Below are 25,386 nucleotides of genomic sequence, written 5' to 3'. Positions count from 1 at the left end.
GAGTTTCTTTTCACTGGCGTCCTTGTAGGAGATTTTTGCTCGAGCGCAAAGTGAATGATTTGTAGCAGGCCAGGCAACTACGTAGATACCAGATTCCCTATATCTAAACAGTGTCATATATCTTTCTCAAGCAACAATTATCATCAATCACATAAATGCCTCACATTTTGCAGTCGATTTTGTTATATTTGCAATGTACTAGCTATAGTGCCTACTAACAAATCGCAGCTCCCCACAACACACCAACAACCACGAACCGTGGAGAAATAGCTTGTCACCATGAGAAGTTGCTTCGTTACAAGCCGACATCCCATATCATCTCTTCACCATGACCAAGCTCAAGATTGCGCTGATTCAACTCTATTCAAAGGTATTTCCACCGGTGGCCATTTCATGCGCCTTTTCTCTCCTTCCACGCTGCTTCCCCCCATTGCATTCCGTCTCCTAACAAGCCATTTGTCGCGCGCAGAGCCTCGACATGGAGGGCAACTACGCCAAAGCCGAGGCCTTTGTCCGGTCGGCGGCGGCACAGGGCGCGCAGCTTGCCGTGCTGCCCGAGTACCACCTGCAGGGCTGGGTCGGGCGGCGGGAGGCGCTGCTGCCGTGCGCGCGGCGGGCGGCCGAGTTCCTCGGGCGGTACCAGGCGCTCGCGCGGGAGCTGGGGGTGTGCCTCGTGCCGGGGACGCTCCTCGAGGACGTGTCGCAGGCGTCGGACGCGCACGACGAGCCGTCGCTGGCCAACGTGGCCTACTTTCTCGGGCCCGACGGCGGCGTCTGCGGCCGCTACCACAAGCGCAACCTGTGGCACCCGGAGAAGCCGCTCCTGCGGGCGCCGGCCGCGGGGGGCCCGCGCCACCACCTCGCGTTCGACACGCCGCTCGGCGTCCGCGCAGGCCTGCTCGTCTGCTGGGACCTGAGCTTCCCCGAGGCGTTTCGCGCGCTGGCGGCCGACGGCGCGCGGCTGGTCGTGGTGCCCTCGTTCTGGGTCGCGCGCGAGGCGGGCGAGGCGGTCAACCCGGTCAACCCCGCGGCGGAGCGGCTCTTCCTCGACACCATGTGCGTGGCGCGCGCGTTTGAGAATAGCTGCGCCGTCGTCTACGTGAATTGCGGCGGCGCGCCAGCGGCGGCGCAGGACGGCGGGGTGGGAGTGGTGGTGCAGCCAGGGTATGACGAGGAGGGCAGGGAGCACGCGGGCGTCTCGCAGGCCGCGATGCCGATGCTCGGCGCGGTCGGCAGGCTGGCGCACGGAAGGGAGGGCATGAGCGTGGTCGAACTGGACTTGGACGTGCTCGACCTGGCGGAGAAGGCGTACAAGCCGCGGGATGACATGGAGCGCCGGGGGTGGAAGTATGATGCGGATGTGAGTGGCATTTGGAGATTGCAGGACTTGTAGAGGCGGACGATGAGGTGGTAGAGGTATTATAAGAGTTGTGTATCAGAATAGTATCATTGGTACGCTGTATTTTGTGATATTGTAGAGTATCATAAGAGCTGTGTTCAAATGGTTCGTTGCATTTCGCAACAGGGGTATCAAATGTGAATGTAGAAAAAAGAAAAAAACGCCGATCCATGTGTAATGCGTAAAATATATCCCCTTCGCTCATTGATTAGGGGCTACTCGGAGTCGTACTCGACCAGAGCCGCCCTTTTTGAAGCGCCAGCGTTGCTCTGTCCTGACACGTCGGCAACCTCTTGCCTCGTTGTCGCGTCTCTCTTGCGCTTGACGGCGCCCAGTACCGTCCCAGCACGTTGCCCGTGCCCTGCGCGTTTCATGCCAGACAGCAGGAAGGGATCCTTGGCCGCTCTCGTGTTTCCCGCGACCTGCGTGGCAAGCGACTCTCTGCTCCCGTCCGTCGTCCGTCTCGGCTCCTTTGTCCTCTCTTTCGGCGGGACCGTCTCAAACAGCGGCTTGGCCAGCGCCAGCGCGCCGTCCTCCAGGTGCTCCTCGTCCCGCCCAAAGTCGACCAGCCGCGCGCGCTGCGCGTCCTCGCGCGTCTCGGGCAGGATATCCAGGCCGAGGCCCATCCTCTCCTGCAGCGCCTCGGTGGCGGCGGCGGCGGCAGCGCGCTCCTTCCTGCCGACGCGAAAGGCGCTCCGCAGCTTCTGGTTGCGGGCGTAGGGGTCGTGCCACTGGCGGTCGGCGACGTCGGCGAGGGCGTCGATGCGGCGCGCCGTCTCGCGCAGCTGCTCCCTGTCGTTGATGGTCTTTTCCAGGCTCGCAAACGCGTTGCTGCGGAGGGCCTGGCGCTGGGCCTCGGTCAGCACGGCGACGCCGCCTTCGTCTTCTTCATCCATGTTGGCGTCGCCCGTGTCTCGGCGCGTGCCGCCCGACACGACGACGTAGGCGGTATTCTGCGGGTCGGTGCGCATCTCGAGGGTGCCGCCGCACGCGGCGTGGCGCATGCGGAAGCTCCAGACGGGCGTGGAGTGGTAGCGGCCGGCGCGCCGCTTCTCGGCGTTGAAGCGCACGCCCTGCCCGATGAGCGTCGGGCGCGGGCACGTCGCGCACCACACGGCGTAGGGCATCTCGAAGCGCACGACGAGGGCGCCGTCGCTGCGCAGCTTGGAGGCGCGCGCGCCGAGCGCGTGCTTGTTGTGCAGCGCGTTGCCCGTCTTGGTGCCCTCGTGCTCGGGCGGCACGTAGCGGCCCATGTTGAAGCCCTGCATGGTGAGGGTGGGATTTGGGCAGCGTGAGAGGGATCGATCTGGTTTGTTTCTGTTTTGTAGGCGGTCGCGGGCTATCGTGGGTGATTTTTGCGCGAGTTGGTCATGGTGAGTGAACAAAGAGAGAAGAGAGTTGTTGAAGCCAGAGTTTTCCTGAGACGTCCTCGCAAGCCAAGGTGGGGGGCAACGTGACTTCAACTATAATAGACGACCAACACACAAAGTCAAATCATTTCAGAGGAGGCTTTACTATCTGTCTTGTAATTCTTTCTATCTAACTGGTAGGCTTTTTTTTTCTTGCAGGTTCACTTGGACCAGCTTTCCTTGCAACCTTGCGCTTTTTTGCTCTGTCTTGTTGATTTAGTTCTTCCGGCTCATCTTTCTTTGCAACCTTGCGCTTTTTTACTCTGTCTTGTTGATTCGGTTCTTCCGGGTCATCTTTCTTTACAACCTTGCGCGGTTTTTCTTTCGGGTATTCCTCCGGCAACCCAGTAGTTGAAAGCGGCCGGACGTAAGGAATGAGTCTGTACCAATTTGGAAAACGGACATGACTTACACGGCGGTAATACCATGAATATTCGGGCACATCTGTCGCCAACATCTCCACAGGTCCGCCCTCTCCATCCCGCAGGTCCCGACGCCACCAACATTCTTCTCCTGCTGGGTTCTCCGTTCTTGTCGGTCCTACATGCGGTACTTGGAGCTGCAGCTCCCACGGCATCACTGTAGCTTTCAATACTAACGTCGGATTAGCTTCACTTGTCTTTGACACCGAGAGAGAAAGAATCAGGGCCATCGGAGACTGTATGAAGCCGAAGACCGATGAATAGACTTACAAGCCTTGACGCCGTGGCAAAAGTCCTTCCGCGCAGGTTGCCAAATCGCCTGAAGCGGGATCGAGGTTCCCTCGTTGCCCCCCCAGCCCAGAATCACCTCGATGGCCCGGGGCTCCGGACAGTCCCTTGCGCGGTCCTTGAAGATGACAAAGTCGCGCGGCTCCACGCCGTATGGATCCGTGTACGCGCCCATGTAATACAAGCCACGTACATGGCCGAGGAACACTTGCGATACAATCTTCTGGAGATTGTCCCAGGTGTCAAAGGGGAATTTAGGGTTATTTTTTAGACCTAATCGCCTCATAATCCGGTTCTGCTCGCTTTGATAAGTCCTATGTCTGCTGCGTCAGTCCTTATCTTAACGAAGAAGCACAGACAGAAAAGCAACACACTTACATTAAAATGTAGTGCGTCGCAGAGGCAAGTGCAGAAATGTTGGATGGGTTGTCTCGCGCGCAAAGAACGGCGCCATTGGCTATATATCGAAGGGATTTCGGTTCAAAGCCTGTTTCCCAGTACCCCCTTGGTACGTGCTGCGGACCACGGTCGTCTCCCCAGAACCCCTTTGGTACGTGCTGCGGACCGGGCTTGGGACGATCGCCTTCATCGGACTTTTTCTTGCCTTTTTCTGGATCTAGGACAATGATTCGGGGCGGAACGTACGGAACGGCTCTATCCACCTGTCTCTGCAAATGTGAACTAAGAGCAGACCGCTCTAAATGCCACCCAGCGGAGTGATCCGGAAAGCTAGGGTCGTGCCCGGGTAGCCCGGCGGGTTGTGGATATTGAGCTGCATTCTGAGATTGGTGAATGAGGGGGCGTTGCGCGTCTTGGGAACCATTGTGCCAGGGCGGGAGCGATGTCGAGCCGAAATCAGGACCGAGCGGGGGATACGGAGGATTTGCTGGATATGCCGCCCCTGGCGTGGGCTGCGACGCGGTTGTTGAGGGGCCCGGGTCGCCCAGGTTGTTCCGGTAGAGTGGCTCGACCGGGTTGAGCGAATTGGCAGGCCGGCGCGGAGCTGGTCTCCGTCTCATCCAAGACGTGGACAGGCTTCCAATAAACCTAGGCGCATGCGAGGAGGAGGGCTGACTATCCGCAGGCGGATCTGGCTGGATCAGGTCATTTGAGCCACGTCTTCGTTTCCGCGAAGCAGGCTGCACCTGCTGGCCGTCTTGGTCGTGTACCGGCGCAGGTTGCGCTTGTTGAATGTAGCCATATCCAGCCCCAAACTGCTGCGTGTTGGCTCCAGTCGCATGCGGCGCCGACCGATGGGCATTGTAGTATGCCACCGCGTTCTGCACTTGCTGGGGCTCAAAATTGGTTTGAACAACAGACTGAACTTGCTGGCCGTCACCGTAGTGCCCAGGTTCAGTGTGTCCTGGTTGGGTACAGCCGTGTACCGCCTGAACCAGCGGTTGCAGGAACGCAAGGTCAGACTCATAGTCGGTTTCCACCGCAGTCTGCGCTTTCTGGCCATCATGGTCATATCCAGTCGTAGTCAACTGCGTGTTCCCAACTTGCGCCGGCGGCGCATCATCCGGTGTGGCCTGGGGCAGCTTCGGTGGTGACGGAACTTCGGCAAAATTGGCTGGTATAACACCGCTAATATCTATGGATGGGCAATCAGAACCCGAGCGACTGCTGAATTGGATGTCGTCGATATCAATGTTATCGTACTCGTGGACTGGCGTTGTCATGGTTGCAAGAGTGTTGCTCGTAATCGCATGAGCATCTGCCCACTCATCATCCTTCGTCGGCCTTTTGCTTCTTATAGAAGCTCTTCTGAACGTCTCTTCTACACGGAACTGGCACACAAGAACCATCTAGGCATCCATAGCCCCAAATAGGAAAAAAACAGGACGTTGACTTTGTATTTCCATCTCGCATCACGTCGTTGCCTAAAAATAACGTGTTCCAACACATCCCCCGCCAGCCGCCCACCCGTGTTTCACTCAGAACCACAACCGGCGGTATGAAAATACCCGAAGAATTATGAGAGAATTACCCCAAGGTGCCGCTGAGTGAGAGAGCTCCCCGGGGTAAAAATAAATAAAACAGAGTGACGCGCCCGACACTGCTCAACGATACACTGGCGTTTCGGCGACACAGCAACCTGTACACGAGCGGCAACGCACGCGCCGACATTGGAAACGTCGGATAGAAAAGGTACACCAGGCAGCAACAAACTTTAAACGTAGTAAGTGATGAATCTGCTCCACCTGCTAGTGCAGCTTCCATGCATCAATGCGAAACGACGTAGTCAGTGTGTCTGCCGCCGGTGGCTCTCCCAAGCTTTGGCGTCGCCGGGCCGGTAGAACCAAAAACTAGCCATGTCGAGAAAAACACCAATACCCATTCATTAATAACAAGCAATCAGTCTAGATAATCCACTTACATCTCTACATTTGAAATGCAAAGCTCGGCGGGCGGTCTTCCATCCTGGACCCCCAGTCCGACTCCTCCTCACCCAGCTCCATCTCCAGCGTCCAGCCCTCTGTAAAGAGCTCATGGCCAATCCACGACCTTGTCCACAGCTTCCCATTGACCGTCACGCGCTGCACGTACAGGTTCGTATACGCTGGATCAAAATTGCGGATGCGCACCGTCGCCGTCTTGCCCGTCTGCGGGCTCGTAATACTAATCTCTTGGAAAAACGGCGGCGTAATCAGGTACACGTTTTGCCCGGCGACGGGAAAGAACCCGAGCACGGAAAAGAACAGAAACGAGCCCATGGCGCCCGAGTCGTCGTTGCCGGGCAGGCCGCCGGGGGTGGCGTTAAAGGACGAGGGGATGTAGGTGTGCAGGCGGCGCGCGGACAGCGCGGGGCGTCCGGCGTAGTGGTACATGAAGACGGTCAGGAAGACGGGCTCGTTGGAAATGTCGGCCAGCCCGACCGTGTGGAAGTAGTCGAGGCGATGGATGAAGGTGTCGTCGCCGCCGACAAGGTCAATGAGGGCCGCAGCCGAGTGCGGGACGTAACTGATATTCTTCCTGTTAGCATTCCTTCTATCCAGCAGCCATTACAAAACGCCCACGTACAAGAGATACTGCCAGATGCTGGCCTCAAACGTCTCGCTCGGGTTCGTCGTCAGCGAGCAAAAGCCCGCGAGCGCCGAACAGGCAATCGGGTCCTGATATCCCCACGTGCCGTTGGCATACCTCGGCTGGAAGAAGCCCGCAAAGCCCGTGTCCGAGCCATTGATCGACGACCGCTGGTCCGCCTTCCACAGGCGCACCCAGTTCGTGCTGCGCCGCAGGTACTTGTCCTCGAGATCACGCCTGCCGAGGCCGCCCGCCAGCGTGGCCACGCAGTAGTCGTCGTACGCGTACTCGAGCGTGCGCGAGACGCTGCGCGAGTTGGTGCCGAAGCCGTACGGGTCGTAGTCGAGGTATGGGATGTAGCCGAGCGCCTTCCAGCTGCGCAGGCCGCCGCGGCCGTGGACCGACCACTCGAGCGGCTCGTCCTCGGCGTCGGCGAGCACGGCGCGCAGGGCCAGGTCCCAGTCGATTGTGCCGCCCGACGACGATGACAGATTCTTGTGGAAGGCGTCGGCGAGGACGACATCGGCGTTGGAGCCGCCCTGCGTCCAGCCACGACACAGCGACATGTGGCAGTCGGGCAGCCAGCCGTCGTGCTGGTACATGTCGAGCAGCGTCTGCACCATCTGCGCCTGCGCGGCCGGGTCCACCACCGTCAGGAACGGGTGCTGCACGCGGAACGCATCCCATATGCTGCCATCCAGTTAGCTGTCGTCTCTTGAGCGCAGCAGCAGGAGCCGCCGATCGTAGAGCGTTCTCACCAGTAAAACGAGTCAAAGTAAGGCCGCCCCGTGTCCCAGTGCGGGTTCTCGCCCGTGTAGTTCTGCGGCGCAATCATGTTGCGGTACGCTCCGCTCCAAAAGCTCTTCTGCAAGTCCTCGCTCGCGCCGCCGCTCTTGATCCGGATCGGGCTCAGCTTCTCCCGCCACTTGTCCTGCGCCTCGCCCACCAGCCGATCAAAGTCTTCCAGCGGCCGCCCAATCTCCGTCTCGGCGCTGTGACAGGCCTGCTCGCTGCTCTTGAAGCTGAGGCCCACGCGCGCCGTCACCGTACGGCTCGCGCCATCTTGTGGCGCGAAGCGCACCCAGCCGCCCGCTTCCACGTAAAACAGGTTGAAACCGCGCGTGACGTACAGCGTCTTGGGCTCGGTGCCGGCGCGGCTGTTGACCCACACGCCCGTGTCGTGGACTGGCGCGCCGAAAAAGTCGACGCAAAAGTGCATCACGTATGAGCCGGCGCCAAAGCTCGGCAGAAACGTGCCGTTGCCCGTCATCCGTCCCGTGTCGGCGTCAACGCGAATCGACGCGTTCTGGCGGCTCTTCCACAAGTCCGTCAGGTCCAGCATAAGGTGCGGGTGCGCGCCGGGGACGTCGCCTTCCGGAAACGTGAAGCGGTACAGTGCCGCGTGCTCCGATACTGTCATATCCGCATGGATGCCCGATGCCAGCCCGATAGCAAAGCGCCCCGGCGCCGCCCGGACCGACTCGTTGACGTAGTGCACCTTGCGCTCGTCCAAGCGGTACAGGCACCCATCGAGGACGTCGTCACGGCAAAGCTGCGGGAAGAGGGGAAAGTTGCCGAGGCTCGGGTTGCCGCCGGTGCCGCTGTCGTGCGCGGCCGAGAAGCCCGTCACGTTGCTGCCATCGCTGCCGAAGCCACCCGTGTTTTGGCCGTCAACGTCGGCGACGGCCTTGGCCAGACCATAGGGCAGCGTTGCGCCGGCAAAGACATTACCGCCAGCCTGCGAGCCGATCAGGGGGTCAACGTGGGCGAGCGGATCGTGAGGTGGGCTGGTCAGCGCGGCCAGTGGGAGGAGGACGAGGAGGAGAGAGAGGAGGGGGGGAAGCAGCGCATGGTGAGGAGGACAAGACTAGAAAAGAGCCAATAAGCGATGTTACTCCCAGAAAGTTTCTCTTGAAAGCAGGAAGAATAAGACCATCATGAGTGACTTTCCGTGTCGGTCAAGAAGATCGGCGCGGACAGCACTACTCCTGGGCGGAGAGACATCATGCGGGGATACATCAGGTTGCATGCCACCATGTAACCATGCGGTCGGAGCAAACCAGGCTTCAAAGATTAGGGCTCGCACTTGCCGAACTGTTGCGTGAGGGGTAGAGGCCGAGGAAATTGGGGGGCGGGGGATGCTCTTTGGCAAATGGCAATAGGGTCGTCTTTGAAACAGTACAAGACTTGGTCCTTACTACTTCAGAGCCAGCCCGTAGCGACCCGAGATCGCGATCGGGTGGCACGCACTAGCATGGCAATAGTGCGGATACGACGCTGAGATCAGACGAGAGTGCTTAGGTAGTGCTCAGCCGAGAGGGCCCTTGGTGGAAGAATCGACTGCGTACCTAATTCTTTGGTGGCCCATGGCTGCTAGTCACAGCGGGTGCAGACAATACAGTTCCGAAATGTCTTTGTATTTGAGAGCCAAGATTTTGACTGTACAGCTGCAAAGCCCGGAAACAAACCCACCACCGCCAATCTATATACCTATCCCTGTTGTCCCTGCACTCGACACCATGAGACTGTGGTGTCTTGCATACCCGGTATACTTATGTGCTCGTGGTCGGGCCCTAAATTTTCAAATGCCATTCCTGTCGCTCCGAGCGAGTTTCTGCTTTGCTAAAGCGGCTGCTAAACTGCTCAACTTTTTATTAGACGCGCTGCGTACTTGCAACGCATCAACGAGAGTACCAGCCACTCGTGATCGAGGGATCCCACCCCCGAATCCTGCTATCGGACAAACTCGCCATCAGCCTGTGCTCTGCCGATGATTGGTTCAAGGAGCACCGGAAGACACGTCGCAGCGTCTTGTCCAAAGGCAAAGTCTTGTGGATCTAGCTTTGCAAGTTCCTCTTCGTTTTCAGCCTCGGGATTAATGACAGCTACAACAGCGCCGCAGTCTCGCGCATCCTCGATGTAGCCTGCTGCAGGGAATACCTGGGCCGATGTGCCGATGACCAGCATCAGATCCTAGGCAGTGTTAGTCATTTCATGGGAGAATATGAGTTCGAGTAGCCAGCTTACAACTTTGCCCTCTTTTAGCCAGTCGTCAATACTATTCAGCATGGGCTCGTCAAGCTGTTCGTTGAACCAAACAACACCAGGGCGCTGCAGTCCAGTATTGCACTGGGGGCACTTGGGAAGCTCCTCTTCCGGAACATGCCTGATGCGATGGTATGGGTCCAGAAGCGCCAGGGGCTGTCCTGGTGGTGCATCTCTGGAAGCCTCAATCAACGCTTCGCAGAAGGGGTCATCGTAGTTGCCTAGTTGCATCCAGTCACACGTCTCGTTGCTGCATTTAATGTTGAAGAGAGATCCATGCAGAGTGTGTAGTTGGTGGAGCGGGTAGCCGGCGCGCTGCGAGAGATCTAAAACGGTTAGTCTTATTGTATACTATGATACATAGCCCCTTGGGGGGGATCGACATACTATCAACGTTCTGACTGAGGCACAGAACATCTGGGTTTGCCTTGGCAAGGGCGGCCAAGGCTCGATGACCGGCGTTTGGCTGAGCTTGGAGCGACGTGTGGCGACGATACCCGTAAAACAGCCAAACTAGGCCGGGATCAGTTCTGAACGCCTGCATCGTGGCTAGACGAGTCGCATCGTGATGGCGCCAGTACCCACCGGCGCCGCGAAAGGTTGGCAGGCCGGATGAAGCTGACAGACCGGCTCCGCAGAGTATAAGGATGCGTCTGCTGGACAGAAGCACACGGTGGAAAGCATCGACATCGTTATGGGGTGCCATGGTGGGGATATCTGTCACTTTTTCAAGACAAAATATGGTAACGCGCCGAAGACGCAAGACTTTTAGAGTGCACTTGGGGAGGTGAGTTTGTGACGGAGTAGGCAGGCCGAGGGGCGGCTCGAAGGAGGCGGCGGCGTCGACGCGGAAAAGGCGATGAAAGAGGGACGGAGAGGCGGACGAGCGGCAGGGGAGAAGAAGAGGGCGCGGAGAATTGATTATATGTGACAGAAATAACGGTTGGTGGTGGGATGAAGGCGCAGCAATGGCGCAGTGTGTGGTGGACGGTGGACGGTGTTCAGGCGGGCAGCGCTGTCGGGCGATTATGACAAGCCTCTTGAAGATTGTGGGATAGGCAGGCGACGGCGGCTTGCCGCATGGCGATGCAGAAGCAGAAACAGGCCAGTCAGTGGAGGAGGCGACGGACGGCCAAGGATGGTGGAGGGGGACAGGGAGCCGTGCAAATGGGCCGATGGAGCAGATAAGAGACGGGAGGAGTGTTGTTTTCCGGATCAAGGACGTGCGGGAGCTTTAAGCATGTCGGAGAGATGCGCAAGTCGATGGGTCTGTAGCAGGGCAGGCTGTGAGACGCAGTACCAGTACCACCTAGTTTGATGAGGTCCAGGGAGATGCAGGAGAGGTATATTTTGTGCTGATCGGACCTGTTGAAGCGGAGTGGTGCAGTGGCGGTAGGATACGATGCGGTGTGCCAGCAATTGCTTGCGCGGGGTGATTGAACGGCAAGCAGGACGCAGATGACAGTCGTTGGAAAGAGACGGGCACAGGCGACCGCTAATTAAAGCTCGTATACGAGAAATCGCGGGCTGGCTCTAGCGAGACGAGACGAGGAGTGGACGACACGATATAGTCGGCGAGCCGCGGGAGCGATCCGAGGAGAGGCAGGCTGTCGAGCGGTTTATTGATGGGAGAGGAAGATAGCAATAAGTATGGAATCGGGGAGACACCAATGATGGTGATGATGGAAGAGGGAAGCAAAGCGGACGAGGCAAACGGATGACTACAGGCAGCCAAGTACTACCTAGTACTTGGTACCTAGGCAGAGCTACCGGATTGGACAGGTCAGCACAAGCAAAAGCCAAGCAAGGTCAATAGGAGCGGACTGGGCGTCGCAGAATAGCGCCGGGCGGAACAAAGAAGAGATGGTTCGACGAGTTCGGAGACTAAGAACGAGTTGGTAATGGGCGAGCCAAGGTACCAGATGGATGAACCATTCGCTTGGGGCGGTTTGCAGGGAGGGTCTCGACCGCAGTTTGGTGGTGGTGGTGGTGGTGGTGGTGGAGGTGCCACCACCACAAAGCTGGCACTACCAGCACAGTAGCAGTAGGTAGCCACAGGAGATGAGCAGAAAAAGAAATACGCAAATCGAGGGGCGTTGGACTAAAATCAACAAGAAGAGGGTGTATACCTACATGAAAAATAAACTTGACGGCCAAAGCGGACGTGGATGGGATTGTACAGTTTTGGCTGTTGCGAGTTTGAGAGTCCGGTTTGTCGCCCTTCCATCCACGGCCCCGCTTCGCCAGCCTTGGGGAGAAATTCTTAATTCATTTCTTAACCTACTAACTATGGAGGTAGGTACTAATTCTTCATCCTTTTTACCGAGTTTGCACAGGTGCTGGCTGTCCGACACAGGCTCCGCCACCAGCGCGCCTCCTCGGCTGGCCGCAGCGCCCGCCGCCGCTAACTGCCCCGAGAACGCTCGCGCATTTGGGAGACGATTCTGACCGGCAATCAACTTCACGGTCAGCTGTCATTTACACTCTAGACGAATATATTGGTAGCCAAACCAGAAGTAACAAGGTTGCGATTTTCTGACATGTCAAGGACTCATCCAGGATCTGCCAAGAATATGTCGACAACATATCAAGCGGGCAAAAAGACACCTGTCTAGAAACCCCCCTGCCGCGCAGGCAAGGGTCAGTCAAGTCTAATTGCATCACGTTTAGCCAGCCCCGCAAGCTTGCCTTCTGCATCTCCATCAGAGTCATCAGTCATCAGCATCGCCCATCGCCTCCGCTGTCCATCATGTCTCCCCCGGTCCCTTCCCCAGTCCTTCCTCCCAGTCTCCCGTCCGCCGATTCTCGAGCCATCTCACTGATCGCACCCATCCAGTAATTCCTCTCCGTTCGAGCTCGCAATGCAGTAGCCTCAACCGCGTCCGATTCAACACCGGCCAGTCCCCAGTGCCGTCGGACCGCCTCTGAAAGCGGTTGATGCTGCCGTCGTCATGTTAGCGGCCGAACCAGCGTGCAACTTGCCCGTATGCACGCCAGGGTCTGCCGCATGTCATGCTGACCGGGGTGCTTGTCTTTTTATGCAGACCACCGCTGGTGTTTTCGGAAAAATCAAATAAACCAGCAGGGAATGATCTACCCCGATCACCAAGTGGCCGAGTCTTCAACAGGTGCCCGCTCGCTAATAAACCCGTGCCTTCAGCTGCAAGTCGCCTGCATCTACATCACCCAGCCATCTGTCCAATCAACCTAGCCACTGTCACCGAACAAGTCGGCAAGCACTCACACCTACTTGACACGCCGAGCGATTACTTGCAAGCCGTAAATTTGCCACTGTGCTGCACACCCAATTGTCGTGTTTCAAGGATGAATACTGCTATAATTCAACTTCGCTAGGTACCCGGCGTGTCTCTAGTCACGCCGCAATTGGACACAGCCTCGTCAAACGGCCCCGGTTCGTGCTAAAAGCTATCCCTGGAATACACTTGCAAGTTATTATCGGGTCACGGGCATTCGGCCTCTGGTAGCGACCCAGATACCCTTGTCCCTTTGATACGAACGTTAACGCTAGGGCTTGGTCGGTGGGCTGCGTTGATGTTGCCAGCAATATGTAACTAACCCTCTGGTTCGCTAATAAGGGTTCAAATACGAGAAACGGGTCTGTTTAGCCCTATTGCGATCTTGGACGCGGCAGCGTTAGGTGCCAGATCCCAATCAGACGAGCCCTAAGGCGCGCCGCGCCAGCCGAGGTCCGCATCTAGAGTGTTCGTATCATTACTTGTATGTAGTATGGAGAAGGTGCTAACAATAGAGCCATACCAGATTTATACAGCTGGATGGCGGATAATGCATGCTTCGCTCACAGCGGGGGCGCGAAACCCCAGACAATGCTTTCCGCCCCGGCCAACGCCATGACGCTCATCCCACCATGTACGGATGGATAGTAATGCTGCGTCCATGCCTTCGAGGTAACAGTCCCGGAGCAAGCCGTGGAGTACGAGGCCACGTGGCTACTCAACAAGGCCAACGGGAAGTTGTAATAATAAAGGGCCGATAAAACGAACCTGGCCGCCTACCAGTATTAACTGGACGAGGGTGTTATAGAGTTCGCACCCAGCCCCCATTCGTGGCTTGGCAGTACATGAATGGCAACCTGCAAACCCAAGTCGAAAGTCGTGATATGCAATAGTTAGTTACCTTCGAACAAGCCACCAATTGAGAAGAAAAAATAAAAACAGCACGGAAAGCACAGCCGACTGAGTTGCCTTTGAAGACAGGGGTTTGCGACCCATTCGTGTATATTACAAGTAATAATCGGTCCAGCGCCAAGGTCCATCGACAAGGGGGAAATCCATCTGGAGATCCAACCGTCCCCGCTGAGGATGTATACCTTGGCATGGGCAGGGACAAGCAACAAGCTTCAGGGTACATACGGCGTCAGGGTCCGGGATGGAATATCTTATACTAGGCGTACGAGTCGAGTCCTCTCCGTTGAGCGTACAATAAGGACTATTTCTAGTTGTGCATCTTGGAGACAATCGCATACACAGGTCGGATGAGTTACGGCATGGCTCTACGAGACATCGCGCGTACAGAAACAATGATCTCATGGAATTTGTACGCAATGCCACCTCGACGATACAAGAACCTTGCTTGTATGTATATCCCGATTTTTGTCTAGAAAATGGGGGATGATATGATAGCCGACGGATGCCGGAGTATAATGTCGTTGGAAGTTCAGTAAACATCTCCTCGTTCCCTAGGTAAGTACCCACTACCAAAATCGGGCGGTATTTATTACAGAAGCAAGCAATTAGTATCAATACTTCTGGTTTTGTTGATGCGGGGAAATTGTACCCCCAGGATTTGTCCCCAAGAGCACCTTATAACTAAGCTCAAGGCTTAACAAGTAGTTAACGAACGACGGCTCACACGGTGGCTAGGGTCTGCGAACTTGATGCGTCGAGAAGCGAAACAGAACGAGATCGTGTCTCACTAGGGAGGCACATTAGCCTCAAACAAGACACCGCGCCTGGGAACAATAGGCGACGTTGTGGCGTGACTGGAATGAAGGTTCGGGCTTTCAGCTGAAAAAGCGGAGGACGGGTTGAGTGGAAACTGGAAGATTTTCGAGCTTCAAAGTCACCAGACAGACCTTCAAAGTATACTCAGAGACGACTATTGCAGCGGCGTGGGATTGTCCACAGTGAAACAGTATGCGAACGAGGGACTAGGACGACAGTCGTTGGAGATGGCGTCTTGGCCCTGGTGTTGGACTCAGCAAGTTGAATGTGGGTTAGTACGGATGTCAATGTCGAATTGTTGACGAAGAGGCTGGTCACTCCCGACTGTCCAGAGGAAGATAAAAAGGAAATCTTTCGGTACTCTTGAACTTCTGTCAGCGCCATCTCAGAAAAAGACGCGCAAGTCATATTTGAGTTTCGGCGCGCCGTGTAATAGCCCCATCAGCCACCGCTGAGTTGGAAACTTGAATGGCGGCGTGGACGAAGAAAGAGAGAGAAGAAAACGGCGCGGGAAACCGGCTCGCTCGTCATTTTAACAGATGCTGGAGCGCGGCGCTCAGAGCCGAGCGAGAGCGGCATTGGGCTTGCCGTGGTGGCGCGCAAGGGGCCATGCCGGAATGCCGGGTGAACCGGGGCGGCCGGCTTTTGGCCTATCGTCGAGCAAACGCCTCATTGGCGCTGGAATTCTCGCACATTCCCTCAGACTACGGGCCGCCAAGAATGAGGGACACAAGATAAAGCAGGGTAGACCAAAAATAGTTTTTCAATAGCAGGCAGGCTAACAGAGCCAACTCATCGTTGAAGAGGCATAAAGAAGGTCAGCAACATCGTCATCGTGGGCAGTGTTCAGACGGTGGATGGATAAAAATAGACACGCGATTGACGGGAGTGACGTCTAGCGCCAGACAAAGAGGTCCCCTAACTACCTAGGTAGCTGTCAGCTTGCGAATGACTGGCAGCTTTTTTCCATTTTTCAACTAGTTTTCGTCGTTTTGGTGGAAGAAATGGTCTGTTGGTGTTGAGCACAGCCACAGGCCCACCCGCTGACCCCCCCCCAAAAAAAAAGCAACCGGAAAAAGCATAGCGTACCTAATTCGTAGGTAATACGAACTGACATGTAGACCAGAATGACGCAGAAGGCTGTCAAGTTTTCTATCCTAGTCAGAATAGTCTTGGCTGCGCCCTGGAGGATACTGTCTTTTTTTAGCCTCGCTCGATACGCGAGCAACCATGATACATCTGGGTATCTGGGTGCGAGGCTGGGATGTTAGCACGACGATGGGGAGCACGGCCTCGAGGCTCGCCTGTTACAGTGGACGACGTGATAGTGAGACTCGGCCGTGTGCTTGTCTTTGCCACCCAATCAGTGTGTCCTGTACCCTCAGTAACTCACTGTTTCAAGTGTCTGTGGCTGTCAGCTGTCTCTAGTACATACTCTTTTGATTGCACAGCTGATGTGGGTAGCCGCCGGATCGTCAACCGCCATTTTGCAATGTAATTGAACAGTTTCGTTGGGGATGATCATTTATTCATATGCCCATTTAACAGCCTTTCTGCCCACCGCTTCACGCTGTATGACAGTACCTGCAGTAGAAGGGCAAACCTGTCGTGCGAGGACAATCTGCTGACATTTTGTTGCCACGGCGGGCTGGGCTCTTGTGGCACTGTGGCTGGCCGACCATTTTTATTTCTTTGTGTTAGCGCTATCCAACTAGATTGACGTTGCTGGCGGCCGCACGGCACCAACCGGCACGTTACTAGTACCTAGCGAGGTACCTAGGTGAGAAGGAAAAAATACTCGACCAGGGTGATACCGGCGGTCGCGCGTTGTCACGGGGATGTTCATGCGACTTGGCCGAAGCGGAATCCCCCCGAAACGATACAACAAAGGAACAAGCTAACGTGATGATGGATATTTTTTCTTTTATGCCTATCATCTGGTCATTTGTGTTTTTTTTTGTTTTTTTCTTTCACTTTTTGGGGGATGAGAAAAATGTTACAGGTGAAAACTGCTGGGCATTCCTGTGACGGTCACAGGTGACAGCAATACTAACAGGTACCTTAGTAGGTACCAGGTAGGGCTCAGAAGTGCACGTTACCTCGTAGCGGCGGTCCTGTCACAACGGCAATACACTTGCCAGCGGTACGCCACATGGAAACCTCGTTGCACAGTGCGGGTTTAACAGTAGCAACATCATCTCACAGCAGGCCACATCTGTCTCGGAGCCTGATGTTTGGCTAGTTACAGATGGCAAGACTCATCAGCCCATGACTGGCACACCATGCAGCCCTTCACAGTGTCCCAAGGAAGCTGGGCCAATCCACCGCCGGGTACCTCCTCGTCCGTCGCCCCCGCCGAAAAGGGGGGGCGCACCGCACCAACCCCCCTGGGGCTACGAATTAGTCGAGGGTTTCCACCAATACGGATCGAGAAGGACCTTGCTTGCTTGGCAGCTCTTTTGGGTCAGCCTGCCAAGCAAAAGCCCCCGAAGCCAACCACCCCCTGGCACAGCCACCCGCTCCCTCGCTGCCCACCACATAATAAAACTCCGTCTCATCGCGCGCTCCTTCCTGGCCATCTATCTCCTCCTTTCATTCAATCCCTAGGTACTTCTCTCGCTTGGATCCGTCCTGTTGTGTTTTCTTCCATTTTGACACATTCTAGTCTTTCGCTACCTACCCACTTTGATAACCTGCAACCTTAATATCTCTGCCTTTTTCGTCTTCTTTTCTCGACAACTTCGACAATCGTTATTACTTTGTTCAAAACACACAACATGTTCGCCAAGTTTTCCGCCGCCGCCGTCCTGGCTCTTGCCAGCATGGTTGCTGCTCAGACCTCGACCGAGTGCAACCCCCTCAAGAAGGGTACGTTGCTGCCACAGCCCGACCGGCCTGTCACGTTCCCAATGCTAACTTGAATCGCTCACAGACTGCCCTGCTGACCCTGCTTTTGGCAAGGATGGCATGAGCTGCGACTTCACCAAGGGCGAGTGCGACGGCTTCAAGTCTCTGGGCACCAAGATCACCTACGACAGCAACGGCGCCTCGTTCCCCATGAGCAAGAAGGGCGACTCCCCCACGCTCCGCTCCGACAACTACATCTTCTTTGGCCATGTCGAGGTCACGGTCAAGGCCGCCGAGGGCAAGGGCATCGTCACCTCGCTCGTCCTCCTCTCCGACGACCTCGACGAGGTCGACTTTGAGACGGTCGGCTCCGACAACAAGCAGATCCAGTCCAACTACTTCTCCAAGGGCGACGACTCCACCTACAACCGCGGCGGCTTCCACGATGTTGACAGCCCCTTGACCAAGTCGCACACTTATTCATTCGACTGGACCGCCGAAAAGGTTGAGTGGTTCATCAACGGCCAGTCTGTCCGCGTCCTCAAGGCCTCGGATGTCGGCGACAAGTTCCCCCAGTCGCCCATGCAGGTCAAGGTCGGCGCTTGGGTTGCTGGTTACGAGGGCAACTCTCCCGGTACCGTTGAGTGGGCTGGCGGTGTTGCAGACTTCTCCAACGGTCCCGCCGTTGCCGTGTACCAGAGCGTCAAGGTCACCGACTATGCCGGTGGTTCCTCGGCTACCGACAAGAAGGTCAAGGAGTATGTCTACGGCGACCGCAGCGGCTCCGCCAAGTCTATCCAGATCAAGCTCGATGACGGCAGCTCCGGCTCGTCCTCGTCGTCTTCCTCCAAGAGCGGCAGCACCTCGGGCTCGGCCACTAGCTCTGCTTCGAGCTCTGCCACTTCCACTTCGTCCGCATCGTCCGCCTCGGCCACAACCCTGACCAGCGCCACCTCGTCCACGGCTGCCAACTCTACCAGCCACTCGAGCACCAGCCGCGCCGGCAGCGCCACCGCGACCAGCACCCCCACCGCTGTCCCCAACGGCGCTCCCAAGGCCGGCCTCACGTTGGGCGCCATTGCCCTGGCTGCCGTTGCCGCCCTTGCTCTGTAAGCGCGAGACTTGTGATGACCTGATTACGCAACAGTCTTGCTCGGGATGTCCTCTAGGACATGATTTACAGTGTACAAATTCGAGCCGATCTTGTTAATATATAGCGGTGTATGCACGTCGCCCACAAGAGTTCGGTCTCTGAGTTGGGAGTCTGGTTGTACGGGATACCTCTTTTTCTTTTAGAATAGAAATGCAAACTATTCAATACACTAATTACTAGACATATTGAAGACTTTTTGCATGACTGTACGAACTGATGCGAGCCGTTGTAGTCACCAATGACCAGCTGACTGAAGTATCGGTTTCATTTGAAAGGGGCCCAAGTTGTCTACATGGATTAGGCCTGCAAGGAATAAGCCAGCATGATCTGCTAGCGTCTGGGCGGCAGCCTTATCCAAGCCGGAAAGAGAGAAACCAAGCGTTTCCCTCAGCTGGTGATCTCTTGAGGCCCCTGGGCATTGGGCAAAACCCTCCCCCCACCAAAAGTGGAAATTGCACCCCCATGAATCGACGAGAAAAAAAAACAAGGCAACAGGACACAGGCAGAAATACCGCGTGATCAAAATTTGTCCCACTCTGTTCGTTTGTCTTGCCGTTTGTATGTTGAGCAACGTTTTGCCAAATGTTGCTTGCAGCATTCGGGTGTGAAGTCATGTTTCTCGTCATCTTTACTTGACAAGGCGTGTAAATGGGTTCGAGAGAAATACAACCGGCATTTCGAGCAACTGCATGAAACGCAAAGGGGGGCGCCTCCATGCAAGGTACCAGCCAACCAGCGGTGGGGATAGGGATCCTCGACATCTGACAGGCCACAAGTTTCTCTCGCACAGTGCAAGGCGAAACCAGAAGGCGTCCTGGTTGCACGGAGATTGCGGTCAAGATGAAAAGAAGAGGATGATGAATAAAACAGCGAAAAGATTGCACTCTCTACTTGGAACCTAGGGGCAGCAATATGCAATAAGAAAAAAGCGCGCGTCAAAACGTTTTGTTTTTCCTCGGAACTGCGCATGTTGCATTGCCCCCTCCCCCGCGCGAATCGCCTTTGTCGAAGCAACAGGGTTGTAACTTGAGCCCGCAGATTCGCAAGTGGCAACGTTGGGAGATGCAAGCCAGCCCCGTGGTCGTTGGACTGTTAAAGAACGGGAGCCGCCACCATCGTGGCACTCATTGATGGTGGCGTTTTTTTTGGGCGATTGCACCCATGTGAGAATATGTATTTGTTGTGTTCTTTTGTAGTTGGGCCGGCCATAGAGTGTTCACTACCCTCCATCTTTGTCTTTTTTTCTGGTTTTGTTTTTTTAATTCGCTGCGAGGCGCGGCCATGCAAAGAGATGCCAAAGCCATCCAGTTGTTTCGTGACCTTTTTTTCGCGCGGACTTGGTTCAGCGTAGCGCTGTTGATCATCAAATTGATAATTTGTTATTGCTGTGTTGCTGTATCTTCTTGCTTTGGTAATAAAAAAACAGCAAGTCTGCTACACGTTACTGCCGCCGGTTTCGCACCGGCTCCTGAATCCTAGCATGCCCTCTCTACGACCTTTTCATATGCCACCGCCCCCCCTATCCTCAATGAATACGCAAATGAGTCTCGGCCGGAGACAACGTTGGATCTTTGTTGGAAGACGCGCCGCAACATGGCGGCAGAGGACGACCGCAGGGAGCGAGACGCTGGGGGCTTCGGTGGCTCGGGCAACGAACCAACACGCAATATACTTATTGCACTGCGATATTGGCTGTGTATTTACCCGCGCGCCGTTAGAGCTGCACGCGACGACACTTTCAGGATGAAGCAGGGCGTTGATACGTATTGCGGTCGTTTCCTTTGCCGCCGTGCCCTCCTCGCAGTAACCAGAAGCAAGACTGTTTGAACTATAAAAGGCGACCAGCAGCCCCAAGTCCTGATGCCCTTCATCAGCTTCACACTATTCACCTTCACCTCGACTTCAACGAAATCTTTACCCACACTAAAAGCAATGGACAAGTTGCGCAACGCGAAGAAAGCGGCTGCTCTCGGCGCAGGTGAGTTGCCCCCGGCCCCGGCCCGTTTTGGTTTGCCGACGACCAACAACACACCCAACGTTGACAAGTGAACTAACCTGTGTTGTGTGCGGCAGACAAGAGTCGCGCCAAGCCCTGCGACATGGAACCGAACGCCGACCCGCGTGCGTGCGGAGGGAACCCAGGCGGCATGACGGCCGATGGCAAGTTCACTGGGTTGAAACGTCATAACGCTCTGCATGGGAAGCCCGGCACGCGCCACTCCAAGTATCCCGAGTTGGCTAAGCCCTGAGGTTCTCTCTACGGCTCTCTCGCCGTCGCTTTTCTACGCACTACACGAGGCATGGGTCGGGCATTCTCGCTGCTGGCAGCCTAAGCTCACATGTCAATCGATGGGATTGTATATATTTGGATAGAAACGGATAGCAACGACGGTAGTGTGGCGTATAGGTCGGCGCGGGAAATGAGCGACCAGAGGGATTTATATGGGAGCCACTTTACGCTGTTGATTCCATTATATTTGGTATAATCTTCTCAATACTACTCTCGCTCATTTTGCCACAAATTCTCACACTAATATCCCGACATCCATCTAAGGAGCGTGGTGGTGGACGGCCTCAATGTTGTTGCCGACCGGGTCCGTGATGTAAGCGGCGTAGTAGTCCGGGTGGTACTGGGGACGGAGGCCCGGGGCACCATTGTCAGAACCACCGGCAGCAAGACCAGCGGCGTGGAAGGCGTCAACAACGCCACGGTCTAGTACCTCGTTAGCAGGAATCTATTCTTTTTGTACTCGTTTTGGCGGGGGAAAAAAGAAGAAGAAGAAAAAGAAACCCACTATCGGCACGGAAAGCAACGTGCAGCTCAATGGGAGCGTCGCTGGCGGCGAGCCACAGATCGGCGGCGCCGGTGGGGCCCGACTTGAGACCGAGTCCGGCGACGACGTCGCCGACCGAGTGGCGGAGCTCGTAGTCGAGCGTCTTGAGCACCTCGGTGTAGAACTTGAGCGTCTCCTGGTACTTGTCGGCAGGGACCATGAGGACCATGTGATCAATAGCCATTATTGCGTCCGGGATTGGGTCTCGGAAGAGTATCAAAGTTGTATTGTTGTATAATTGTATAATTGTATAAGATGAGGAAAAAACGAGATCGTGTCTCTTCAGTGAGCAGACAGTCTCTTTATATCTCTCCACGGTGCAGCCCTGTGCAAGTCGACACCGGATTTCGGTCTTGGACAGGGCTGCTTCTACGTCTACGACGCATGGAGACGTACGTCAAGCGACAAGAGATACATCTACATCCTACCCCGGGGATATGCAGGGACAGGTATCTGTAAACAGCGTGGTGAAATTTCGCACGCCGAGCGAGAAAGAACGAACAGCGAATGAGCGAATGAGACGCCGCTGTGCCACCCCGCGCCGGTACGCCTTGGCCCCCGCCGAACAGCTCGCCCGTGCCCAAAATGGGCTACTTTTCCGCGTCAGCGTCGCAGTGGGCATAGCGTCGCAGTGGGCATCCCAATGTCTCGACGGCATTTGTTTATTCGTTGCGTCGCCTTTGTTTCAGTATTTGCGGTCATCCGTGAGGGGTTCAGCTTGAAATTTTAATTTCCTTGTGAATCCCGTGAGGCGAGCGCGGCATTTGGCTGCTTGTTCGTCTGAGTCGTGGCGATGGGTCATGGATGTTTGCGACTGCTGAATTGCGCCCGGGATGGGCGATGATGGTGGCTAAGAAGGGAATGGAATATGCTGCCCGCTGACAGTTGCATTATTTCTGTTGATAATTGCGAGACGACGGCAAATGTTGATACTAGCGATGAGCTCGACTGACTAAATCTGATCAATCCTCTGTTTCCAATAAGAATTCGTAGAGGGTTGCGGTACTTGCCGTTGGCTAGAAGCTATCAAAAGATAGCATCATCAAGCTCATGCCACCTGCAACTGTCATTTTCCTATTCCAGTCGGATTCGCTTTTGTCCTGGTGACCTGGTTTTGGGTTTGGCGGGGTGTCCGGCCACACTAGCTACCTAGCAAGCGAAGCCCCTCCAAGGCTGCTGACGGACTGCCCGTCCCGTCCCTCCTAGAGCAGCCACTGCTAAACAAAGGAGAATCAAAGATTGCCGGATGTGATAGATGATTTTATGCGAGTCGTTCGATTCGGTCAGTCCTCTGCTGATCAGTGTCTGGCTCATGGTTGGTGGTGGCCTGCTTGCCTGCCTCCCCTCCCTGTGGCTACCGACAAGTTATCAGTGCCGACTTTGCTGGCTAAGCGCCGATCGTTTTTGTCTCAACACTACCTTCAGCTCTGAATGGCGACTGTTGAAAGCTGAAGTGCTGCTTCGCCGTAATAGGCAGCAAGATGTGTCCAGCACTCTGTTTGTAGATTGGCGTTTGCCTCAGCCCCAGCCGCAAAGGACGGCTGTATCAGACTATCTGCTCTTGCACCGCTCTACTGATAAGTTGACGGGATTAACAGGATAAGGGAAACGGGATCGAAAAGATGTCAAAAGAGACCTGATGAAAAAAAAAAGATGAAAAAAAAAAACGTCGACCGCGCGCTCACCTGTTGAAGCACCGTTGCCAAATGTGACTTGGAAAGATGAAGCTTAGTGTCCCGCAAAAGTGCAACAGCCTCGATTTGCCACCCCACGTGTATTGGATCAGCTCGCGTAAGTCTGGGTAGGCAAACGATGCCAAGATTTGATCGTCTGCTGTTCCCCCTCGTTGCCAGCTCGAGCTCTGTGTCATGGGACGTCATGGATCTAGGCTCCCAACGCTTGTTCTTGCCGTTGCACCACATGCCTCACAGCCAGTCATTGGGCAGTGACGATCAGCTGCCACGCAAGCATAAAAGCCGTCACCTTTTTCGTCCTCCTTCATACTCCTCTTCATCTCTTCATCTCCTCATCTCTTCATCTCTTCATCTCTTCATCACTCTCCAATTCGCCAGACAAGTCTTTCGTCCATTTACCCATTGTTTACCATCTTCCTAGACACACAGCTGCCCCCACATCGTAGGCTTCACCATGTGCGACCAACGCTGCTATATCGTTCCTCCTCACCTCCTGCAAGCTATTGCCGACTCGACTAGCAATCCTGAAAAGGTCCGCGAGTCCGCTAAAGCATGCCTTCTTTCCCGCGAAAAGGTCTCTCTGGCCCGCAAGGAGCTCTTCGCCACCCTTGCCCAGCCGCGCGGATACACCACTCAACAACGACACCAGATTGTTCCTCCACACGTCTTTCGACAGATTTCGGACGCCGAAGTGAATGACGAAGAAACTCGTGCACGTGCAAAGGATAATCTGGAGCATGTCGAAGGGGTCATTGCCCAGTACAAGTCCTCTCAAGGTACGCGCTAGCATCCTGCGTCTCTCCACCCAGCTGCTAACAACAATTCATAGGCGCCGAATCTGAGGCTCAGAGTCTCAGCGCACAAGCCAAAACAAAGCCACCTAAAGCAACACACCGTGCTGTGTATGATGCCGAAAACACAACCAACGAGAGAAGCCTGCCAGGCAAGCTTGTCCGAGAGGAGGGCCAAAAGGCCGTCGAGGATAAGGCAGTCAATGAAGCCTTTGACAATGTCGGATCGGTTTTGAAGTTTTACAAGGAAAAGTTCAAGTGGACCTCGATCGATAACCACAACGCCGACGTTATTAGCTCTGTTCACTTTGGTGAAGCGTATGAGAACGCATGTAAGTCGAACGCCCTTGCCTGTCTTTGCTCCATGTCCTTGTCCAGTCGCTGACCTGCAAAGTCTGGGACCCCACGGTCCGCCAGATGGTCTTTGGTGATGGTGGTGATTTTCTTAACAACTTTACGGCTTCGATCGATGTCATCGGCCATGAGCTCACGCATGCTGTTACCGAGCACACCAGCCCTCTCGATTACCAAGGCCAACCTGGTGCCCTCAATGAACACATCTCGGACGTATTCGGCATCATGGTGAAACAAATGGTTCAAGATGAAAAGTCGGATGCCGCTGATTGGCTCATCGGCGAAGATTGCCTCCTTCCTGGTGTCAAGGGCATGGCCCTCCGCAGCATGAAGGAACCCGGCACTGCATATAATGATGCTCGCTTTGTAAGTGTTGCATCCCATTACTGTCCCGATGCTTGGCTAACCACGTTATTTCAGGGCAAAGATCCTCAGGTATCGAATATGAAGGACTTTGAGCAAATGTTCGATGACAACGGCGGTGTCCACATCTTTTCGGGCATTCCAAACAAGGCATTTTATCTCGCTGCTGTTGCACTTGGTGGCTACTCATGGGAAAAGGCTGGCCAAATTTGGTGGAAAACCATGAATTCTGGCAGAATTCCAACTAGATGCACGTTTTTGCAATTTGCGGATGTTACCGTTGATGTGGCCGAAGAAGATTTCAAGGTTGGCAAGGTCGTCCGAAAGGCATGGGACGACGTTGGAGTTAGCCGAGGCTAGGAAGATCCTGATGGCGGCGACGATGGCGACGATGGCGATGACGGTGACGACGGTGACGACGGCGACGGTGACGGCGGTGACGACGATGATGATGACAACGGTGGCGATGAGGGTGATGGCGACGATGATAATGACGACAACGACGATGGTGGTGGCGACAAGAAGAAAGATGACGGCAAGGGCAACGGTGGAAAGGATGGAAAGGACGGCAAAGATGGCAAGGATGGAAAGGATGGGAAGGACGGCAAAGATGGCAAGGACGGGAAGGACGGAAAGGATGGCAAAGACAAAGATGGGAAGGGAAATGATGGTAAAGGTGGAAGTAGATGTGATGAGAAGGGCGATGGCAAGGATGGCAAGAGTGAAAATGATGAAGGAGATTGTGGCTGTAACTAGCTCTTTTGACGGACCTATGATG

At 55.3% G+C, this 25,386-nt stretch overlaps 9 protein-coding genes across 9 annotated transcripts; 4 read left to right on the top strand and 5 right to left on the bottom strand.

Moving 5' to 3' along the window:
- Nucleotides 1-328: 328 nt before the first annotated feature.
- Nucleotides 329-1,393, top strand: CCM_04011 (Nitrilase/cyanide hydratase and apolipoprotein N-acyltransferase; the record flags this gene model as incomplete). The annotated part of the gene is made up of 2 exons (XM_006669159.1): nt 329-370; nt 470-1,393. The coding sequence occupies 2 exons, from the start codon at nt 329-331 to the stop codon at nt 1,391-1,393; spliced, it is 966 nt and encodes a 321-aa protein (XP_006669222.1).
- A 221-nt stretch (nt 1,394-1,614) lies between these two features.
- CCM_04010 (DUF572 domain-containing protein) lies at nt 1,615-5,200 on the bottom strand (the record flags this gene model as incomplete). Its single annotated transcript, XM_006669158.1, has 6 exons — nt 1,615-2,705; nt 2,974-3,402; nt 3,501-3,832; nt 3,897-3,975; nt 4,042-4,134; nt 4,594-5,200. 6 exons carry the CDS (start codon nt 5,198-5,200, stop codon nt 1,615-1,617), a joined length of 2,631 nt encoding a protein of 876 aa, XP_006669221.1.
- Nucleotides 5,201-5,902: 702 nt separating this feature from the next.
- On the bottom strand, nt 5,903-8,913 carry CCM_04009 (glycosyl hydrolase, family 92 protein; the record flags this gene model as incomplete). Its single annotated transcript, XM_006669157.1, has 4 exons — nt 5,903-6,482; nt 6,543-7,235; nt 7,304-8,332; nt 8,894-8,913. 4 exons carry the CDS (start codon nt 8,911-8,913, stop codon nt 5,903-5,905), a joined length of 2,322 nt encoding a protein of 773 aa, XP_006669220.1.
- A 365-nt stretch (nt 8,914-9,278) lies between these two features.
- Nucleotides 9,279-10,296, bottom strand: CCM_04008 (SIR2 family histone deacetylase, putative; the record flags this gene model as incomplete). The annotated part of the gene is made up of 3 exons (XM_006669156.1): nt 9,279-9,518; nt 9,573-9,916; nt 9,978-10,296. The coding sequence occupies 3 exons, from the start codon at nt 10,294-10,296 to the stop codon at nt 9,279-9,281; spliced, it is 903 nt and encodes a 300-aa protein (XP_006669219.1).
- Nucleotides 10,297-14,476: 4,180 nt separating this feature from the next.
- Nucleotides 14,477-14,980, bottom strand: CCM_04007 (uncharacterized protein; the record flags this gene model as incomplete). Its single annotated transcript, XM_006669155.1, has 2 exons — nt 14,477-14,703; nt 14,773-14,980. 2 exons carry the CDS (start codon nt 14,978-14,980, stop codon nt 14,477-14,479), a joined length of 435 nt encoding a protein of 144 aa, XP_006669218.1.
- Nucleotides 14,981-17,349: 2,369 nt separating this feature from the next.
- On the top strand, nt 17,350-18,636 carry CCM_04006 (cell wall glucanase; the record flags this gene model as incomplete). The annotated part of the gene is made up of 3 exons (XM_006669154.1): nt 17,350-17,440; nt 17,505-18,528; nt 18,603-18,636. The coding sequence occupies 3 exons, from the start codon at nt 17,350-17,352 to the stop codon at nt 18,634-18,636; spliced, it is 1,149 nt and encodes a 382-aa protein (XP_006669217.1).
- Nucleotides 18,637-20,165: 1,529 nt separating this feature from the next.
- CCM_04005 (uncharacterized protein) lies at nt 20,166-20,821 on the top strand (the record flags this gene model as incomplete). The annotated part of the gene is made up of 3 exons (XM_006669153.1): nt 20,166-20,343; nt 20,410-20,550; nt 20,646-20,821. 3 exons carry the CDS (start codon nt 20,166-20,168, stop codon nt 20,819-20,821), a joined length of 495 nt encoding a protein of 164 aa, XP_006669216.1.
- Nucleotides 20,822-21,121: 300 nt separating this feature from the next.
- On the bottom strand, nt 21,122-21,590 carry CCM_04004 (glyoxalase family protein; the record flags this gene model as incomplete). Its single annotated transcript, XM_006669152.1, has 2 exons — nt 21,122-21,285; nt 21,368-21,590. The coding sequence occupies 2 exons, from the start codon at nt 21,588-21,590 to the stop codon at nt 21,122-21,124; spliced, it is 387 nt and encodes a 128-aa protein (XP_006669215.1).
- Nucleotides 21,591-23,554: 1,964 nt separating this feature from the next.
- On the top strand, nt 23,555-25,364 carry CCM_04003 (peptidase M4, thermolysin; the record flags this gene model as incomplete). Its single annotated transcript, XM_006669151.1, has 5 exons — nt 23,555-23,876; nt 23,930-24,223; nt 24,286-24,611; nt 24,666-24,923; nt 24,969-25,364. The coding sequence occupies 5 exons, from the start codon at nt 23,555-23,557 to the stop codon at nt 25,362-25,364; spliced, it is 1,596 nt and encodes a 531-aa protein (XP_006669214.1).
- Nucleotides 25,365-25,386: the final 22 nt, after the last annotated feature.

Source organism: Cordyceps militaris (assembly GCF_000225605.1).
Source record: "Cordyceps militaris CM01 unplaced genomic scaffold CCM_S00003, whole genome shotgun sequence".
NCBI classification, from domain to species: domain Eukaryota; kingdom Fungi; phylum Ascomycota; class Sordariomycetes; order Hypocreales; family Cordycipitaceae; genus Cordyceps; species Cordyceps militaris.
Note: the sequence above shows the minus strand (reverse complement) of the source record. Positions and strands in the feature narration are given on the sequence as shown.